The sequence below is a fragment of the Kryptolebias marmoratus genome, linkage group LG13 (genome assembly GCF_001649575.2).
Source record: "Kryptolebias marmoratus isolate JLee-2015 linkage group LG13, ASM164957v2, whole genome shotgun sequence".
Lineage (NCBI taxonomy): Eukaryota > Metazoa > Chordata > Actinopteri > Cyprinodontiformes > Rivulidae > Kryptolebias > Kryptolebias marmoratus.
This window is the reverse complement of record NC_051442.1, coordinates 21046373-21053936: the sequence shown is the minus strand read 5'-3', so window position 1 is coordinate 21053936 and position 7564 is coordinate 21046373. Positions and strand designations below refer to the sequence as shown.

Sequence of the window (7564 nt, the reverse complement as noted above, 5' to 3'; positions counted from 1 at the left end):
TGCTGAGGCAAAAACTCGGGCATGGGAGGAGTTTGGAGAGGCCATGGAAAAAGACTTCCGTATGGCTTCGAGGCGATTCCAGTCCACCATACGGCGTCTCAGGAGGGGAAAGCAGTGCAGCACCAACACTGATTCCCCTAGAGGAGCTGGCCCAAGTGGCTGGATAGAGGGAAGTCTGGGTCTCCCTGCTTAGGCTGCTGCCCCCGCGACCCGACCCCGGACAAGCGGAAGAGAATGGATGGATGGATGGATGGATGGATGGATGGATGGATGGATGTTAACAATTGTACTGCCATCACAGAAAGCTGTCAATGTTAGATTTATATCTTTTCTTTAGTTATTCTAATAAATAAAATAAATAAAAATAAATAAAACATTTTTTTACCTACAAAACAAATAACAATATTCAACTTCTTAAAATGTTAAATTTCTGTTTAATGAGTGAAAGTTGCACCGATCTCTTCAAGATAATAAAAAAATTTTAATGCCTCTTTACTGTCTTTCATATTGTGTCTGTTTCATAACAAAGCTTATGGAAACGACAGTAAAAAAAGAAAAGTGTGTTAATGTCTGAATGAAAATACAGATACGATCACTGAATGATTACAGGATTTTACAGTAACATCAGCAATGCTGCCGACATTTCTTTGTTGCTCTGCTGTCAGCTATCTGTGTGATGTATGATTGTTCCATTTTTCTTTTTTTACCTGGGATCTGATTAACTACAGTTGCCCAGGTTGCTGCAGGATGTACTCTGTCTTTTACAAGATATACTTCAACGTTCTGTACCGTTATTGTTGAGCATGATGTTCTCAGGTTTCAGGTCTCTATAAATGATGCCTTTTTGGTGCAGATGACCCAGTGCCATTGAGATCTCAGCCAGATAGAAACTGTCAAATGAAAAAAAAAGGAAAGATGCATGCCATGCATTAGTACAAATACCAACCTTTAGATTATTTCTCTTCAATAAACATATATAAATATAAATATATACACTTTTCAAGCAGAAGCTAGTTACACCCCAGCACTTGTCGGAGATCCTCAGACGTCATTTAATTTGTTTCAAGAATATTACCACCCTTGTTTCTTCAGGAAATCACTATTATCATCTGCTTGCTGTATTTATAAAACAGAGGAACGAGTGCTGCAGGTGGATGTCCCTGTTCCAACTGACAAATGTGATGTGACGTCAACTCTCACGCTGCCTCAGAACTGACAGCACGCATTTGTCTTTTTTTCCCCCTCCTCTTACAACACAAAACCTGAATCTCCACAATTGTTCAACCCACCTGCCGGCACCCACCTCCCCTCATCTCGGTGAGCACAAGCAGGTGCAGCATGGTGTGAAAAGCCCACAAGTCAAACTGCTCAGTGTATAAAAGTTAGCAGCCCTGATGGTTGCTTTGCTGCTGTTTGGGTCTTTACAGTGGGACAAAACATCTCCGAACTGAAAACAAAGTTTAGCTAACATAACCACCATGTTGCCTGCTGATAACCCTGTCTAATCAAATACTGACTTTTACAGCGTGAATAAAAGTAGTTATTAGTCAAAATGAAGTGACAGGCCCAGACAACAAACATGCACAGTGACAGGTTGATCCCAACATTGTTAAAAAAAAACTTTGTATACATCAAAAAAAACATTTGTTTATAAAAACAAGAGTTCTTGCTGTTAGCCTCTTAAAACCTAAATACAACACAGAGGAATGAAGCACCAGTAAAGCGTGAGATTAATTGGCTTTACATTTTACAACAACTGAAAGTTCGATCCGCTTGTTTCCTCGCATCTCAAACTACTTAAAAAGGAGGTTCGAACTTTATTTTCTCAGGTTCAAAGTTGACAAATGACCACGTGAACCCGACACTGGGTCTGTGTTCTGTTTTAAAGAAATGCAGAACAGGAAACTCTTCCTCTCGGCTCGGCAGAAGATCAGGCTGCACGGGACGCGGGGGGAACCTGTTCACAAGCCTGTCTGAAAGAGCTTCTAGTGCCTGACGCGTTTGTGGACTGCTGCCACACAAACCCTTTAAAGTGGTGCAGACAATTTGGTTTTCAACTTGACGGGAAATCTGGGGGTGCTTTAACGTAGGGCTGAAACGATTCCTCGAATAATTCGAGTACCTCGATTAAGAAAAATCCACAAGGCAAATTATTGGCCTCGAAGCTTTGTTAAATATATTGTAATAAATAATGTTTAACTATTCAGCGCACTGTGGTGTAGCCGGAAGGTTTTAGTGTTGCACATATCCCACTAGCCCGACGCGTATGTGCAAAGTTTGTACCTATGGAGGGAAACAAAGAGTGCTTAGAAGAAGCGCCCCGAAAACGACAGAAACTGTCAAAAGTTTGGGAACATTTAGCACCTGAAGAGAAAACACCCGCTGTACGCATCGAACCCGTCCGAAGCTGCCATCAGGTGTCGTTTATGTTCTCTTTGCAAAATACGTTATTCTAAATGTATGATAATCTGTCATGTTACAGATGTACAATGAGGGATATTTTTGATAACGTTAAATCTACCGACTAATCATAGTGGCTACCTGGCAGGGCGTTCTGTAACACAAAATCAAACTATGCGGGACTTAATGCAATTTTGTTAAAGATAAAAGCCCAGCAACAGACTGGCAGCATGAGCTGAAACGCATTAATTTATTACTGTAATTCTATCCTGACTTCAATGAGATATTTAGGGTGAATATTTCAAGTGTAAATGTATTTACATGAGTTAATAGGATTATTTTTCTTCTTGCTACTGCTATTTATGACATTAAAAATTGGGATTAGCTTTTATTTATTACTACTGTCATATTTGTTTATAGTTAAGCAATCGAGACTAAATAATAATAGTCTTAATAAAAATAGCAATGTATTTTTACCATTTACAATAACCAGTTAGGTCTGCAGAACTCAATTTACAAATTCAAACTTTTACATTATCTATCTAACTTACTCAGTTTGTAACAGAAAGATTCCATTCAGTTTTCCAATCCATCAAAATAATTTTACAGCATTTAAATTTGTCTGTGATGGTAAAAAATAGTTCAATGACAGAGATCCTCAAACCTCACACATGAATAAAAGCTTAAAATGCATAAATCACATACAACTGACGTACTAATGTTACTTTGATTGAAAACGCACAAGTGGATTTTGTTATACCTCAGACTTGAAACTAAAATTCATGTTCAACATGTTATTGCATTTTAAGCAATAAATGTTTATTTTAAACAGAGGAATTAAATGGGTTGTTTACTTACATGCTCTTTTTTGTGTATTTGTATAACTCATAGAATGAGCAGTGACTGCAGAACCTGACAAATTTTGTTTTCGATTACTCGATTAATCGCCAGAATAATCAATAGATTACTCGATTACTAAAATAATCGTTTACAACAGCCCTAATTTAAAGACAAAACACATATGACGTGCATCAAAAATATGTTTATGTGTACTTGAAACCCACTTGGACATCCAGGTTTGTGTAGCAGTTCTTTTATTATGCTTTTATTGGTCGCTCTTCTTCTTTAGTTTAGTTGTAGCGCCGTTTCATGTAAGTTCAAAAATGGATGAAGTTTTTCCCTCCAACCTTTTGCTGGCTGAAAAATTTCCAGAGATCTATGACCCCAAATCTCTTTATTATAAATACAATGGCAAAAAAATGTCTGGTGATCCAATGCTTAAGAAACTGGTTATTCTTGGGAGAAATTAAAAAAAATAATAAGCTTATATTATAAATCTGATTTGTGTTATCAAAGCCTCTTCAGCTTGACGTATCCTATATGTTTTAGTGGCGTTAACTGATGCAGTTCCAGTGATGACCTGCACCGCTCCCGGAGTTTTTTCAGCTTTAGTCTTGTGAGATCTCATGGCACAATATCTTATTACAACCATAGTAAAAAACAACAAAAAAACAACAAGTCCAAAGAAGCAAAATCTCAGGCTTTACTAATGAGAAACTTACCACGCTGTGTCTTCCATGAAGATGCCTTCTCTTTCCAGCTGCATAAACAGCTCCCCACCTGTGATCACCGAACACAAAAGCTGTTATTCAATAGATTATAAGAAAATACTTAACTAGTTTTCAGTGCAAACACAACGTCCAACGTTCACAAAGTTCTGGACTTCACTGCACAGTGACACTACGCTCACCACTCAGATACTCCAGAATGAGGTACAGCTTCCCCCCTGTCTGGAAGGCGTAGATGAGGTCAACGATGAAAGGATGCTTCACTTCCTCCAAAATGTTCCTCTCAGCTTTGGTGTGCGCCGTGTCCTTTGCATTACGCACAATCATTGCCTGGCAAAGAAAAGCACAGAGTTAAAACATCTGAGTAATAAACCTAATTACTTCAGCCGTCATATAAACTTCTACAGCAACAGACTAGGTAGAGTGGGTTATGCAGACGGCGACATACATGGTCATTAACCTAAACTTATAAGATTCACAAACCTTTTTCAAAACCTTCATAGCAAATATTTTCCCAGCACCGGCACCCGTTACTTTCCGAACCTGAAAGACCTGTAAAACGTGACATCATAAGAAGCAGCTGTCAGTATGAGGTTCACCGCAATAATTAAAAACATTTTGAAAAGTCACTGTGACTTGTGATGACATAAACTTCAAATATACTGTGTCAAATACTTCCACGAAGAAACATGAACTGATTCAGGCAAGCAGTGTTGGCATCGGATGCCCCCCACCCTGAAAACATTGAACTTTTAGAAAATCCAAAACTGCTACTGCTTAGTAGATTATGAACGTCTTATTTCTACAATCTTATAAAATTATTTTATTACACAAGGTTAAAAAAAAAACGTGTGATGACTGTTGTCATTTAATTTAGGACTTTTGGAAATGCCTTTGATTGAAAAAATCTTTTAAAACTACCAAATAGAATAAACAGGCTTTTTGTACTAAGATAGTCGTGGAGCTGCTGTTAGTGATAATCATTCAAGTCAACATCAACTTCTTTGATAATATATGTTTATAAAAATGCCTGTAATCCGTTTATTGATTAAGAGGCAACCAGGAACTGCTCCTCTCCTCAGTGAAAGTCTTTTCTAACTTTCTAAAGTTCTGACAGACTCTCAATTTAAGACAAAAACACAAATACTTTCAAAATATAAACCACAGTCAAAACAAATAACAAATCCCCTTCTAAGAAGCGATGCACCAGCATGTTTCCAAAATAGCTGCAATTCGTGCCATTGTCAAGTTTGGAAAGAAAACATTAGGAAAGTTTAAACGTTCAACATGTTGTCTTTACAAATACCCCCCCAAACCTCAAGATAAAACAATGAAGACCGAACGTACAACTAATGTTTAGATTTAAAGGGTGCAGGAGATTACAGCTGTACTACATGTCAATACAGACTCCAGAGGAGGTGGTTCCTTCACATCTGACAGTTAAAGATGCAAAGCACCGTCCTCGTCAACCACAAACAAATCGACTTAAATACGCAAGAATAAAGAGTCACTGAAAATACGACATTAACAATGTTTAACACTGCCGGTGTTCTCAACATGTGAAACTAATTTTCTTAAATATACAAATGCCCTAAAAATCAGTTTCAAACTTATTTTTATGTCCTCGCTCACACGCTGGTAATCGCTTTACACGTCCCAACCCCAAAACAGCCCATGGCAAATATATATATTTGAACTGTTTAACAAAGACGACTCGTCTTTGTTAAACAGTTCAAATATATATATTTGCCATATATATATTTGATCATTCTCTTCAACGCCTAATCCAACCGCTGTGAGTAGCAACCTATTCAGTAAAAAGTAAACACCCAATTATCTAATGTTTTATTTTTTTCATTTAAATCTTAAAAATGATTCTTAATCCATCACCTGTTCAGTAACTCTGAGGCATGTTGTGGTGTCCTTACAGTTACACAAATAATGACATAATTGGAAACTGAACTTCTTTCCAACTTTCAGGTAATTCATTAATACACAAGCAGAAAAGCAGAGCTCCTAAAATTGAACCCTGTGGAATGCCTTTTTTAAAAAAATCATTTTAAACAGTTGATTTTTCTCCCCATTGACTTTAACATTGTTCTCTTTTTAATTGTGGTTATATTTTAAGTAAGAAACTCTAGGTCAATGATTCAAACCGATAGTGCCTTTTTGAGCTCACCTAGATTTTACAAAGCTCTTTTACGATGCGTTTCTAATTCAAACACTCGAATGAAAGACAAGAAAAAAAAAAGGTAGAATTGTGGAAGAAGTTTAGAATAAAGTTTGGGGCACAGAGGTCTCACCTTTCCATAGCCACCTTTGCCCAAAACCTTCAGCAGCTCGAAGCATTCAGGCCCGATCTGCTCTGTTCCTTTGTTTACGCTGTTTTCTGAAATTTCAAACTTCTCACAGTCATCCATGTTACTGGAAAAACAAAATAAAATAAAAAGATAAATACACAATGACTCGGCACTGTATCTGCAGGACATACAGCAGTACTCTAAATGTGAGGCTCAACAACAGTGAAGTCATGAAGAGACAATTAGGTATTGTGCAAATAATTATGACATTAAATGTTCTTATTCTACCGGTTTAAGGCATTTTTACCAGAATTATATCAGCTTGATAAAACTCCTCAAACACTGAATGGATAACATTAATGTCTTAATTAGTTTGTTAAAGTCATGGTGTTGTGTCATGCAGTTAATGGACATTTAATGTTCCTCACAGTTTCATTCAAATATGTCTGTAAAATTGACAAACAGCATAACAGTGATCAGCCTGAAAAAAGTGAAGTACAGATAAATTAAAATTCAGATTTCTTATTCGTACCTGCAGCACAATTGCTGTTTTAATAGATGAGAAGCTGCAGCAGCACACAAAATTCTACACATTCTAAAACATAATATGCTGTTTTAACATAAAAGTTTATATCAGGCTAACAAACACGCAGCGTTACTCTAAACAAAACTGCAGATGGATGGGAGCAGTACAAAATTTCTGATTTATAGTCAGAAAGTAAACAGAAGCTTCAGAAGATTCGACACTTTTAAGCAGTTATCTCTCATTCATTTGGCCCACTTACTACAAAAAATATCCAAGAAGGTGCCGCAGCTAATTATTTTAGGTAAAATCAGGGAACACAAATTTAGACAACTTTATATACCGACTCTAAAAACAATTACTGGCAATATATGAATAAAGATATTTAAGTTATTAGTGTCCCTATAAGCACCAATATCATGAATTTGCCATTTGGGGCTTAAGTCACAAAACTGCACAGAGCAAATATAAAATAAAAAACTTGCATAAACTGATAAGAAGTGGATCCATCATTGGGGATAGATCCCCCCACCCCCACCCCCACCCTCTCACAGTGCTGATGTTTGGCTTCGCAAACACTGGCGGCGCCAGGGGGGCGCTAGGGGGTGCTATAGCTCCCCCTGGAAAAGTCATAGCACCCCCGTAGCACCCCCAAGCAAAGGCATAACCGGGGTATGTGTGGGACATGTCCCCCACTTCCCTTATGTATGCCCTATATCCCCCGCACTTTTTCCAGCCGTTGCAATTGTTAAATTCGTTGTTAACATGTGGGG

The 7564-nt window shown here is 37.5% G+C and overlaps 1 protein-coding gene across 2 annotated transcripts in view; it reads right to left on the bottom strand.

The window, feature by feature from the left end:
• rps6kb1a (ribosomal protein S6 kinase b, polypeptide 1a) overlaps positions 1 to 7564 on the bottom strand; it is a 19149-nt gene that overhangs the window by 8498 nt on the left and 3087 nt on the right. Inside the window, exons 3-7 of one of the 2 annotated variants that reach the window (XM_017433595.3) lie at positions 6272 to 6392; positions 4452 to 4520; positions 4151 to 4298; positions 3963 to 4020; positions 790 to 890 (exon numbers count right to left, since the gene is read on the bottom strand). In XM_017433595.3, the coding sequence (XP_017289084.1) occupies positions 790 to 890; positions 3963 to 4020; positions 4151 to 4298; positions 4452 to 4520; positions 6272 to 6392 (497 nt within the window). The remainder of the gene's footprint in view (positions 1 to 789; positions 891 to 3962; positions 4021 to 4150; positions 4299 to 4451; positions 4521 to 6271; positions 6393 to 7564) is intronic. The other variant, XM_017433596.3, reaches the window with a different exon arrangement.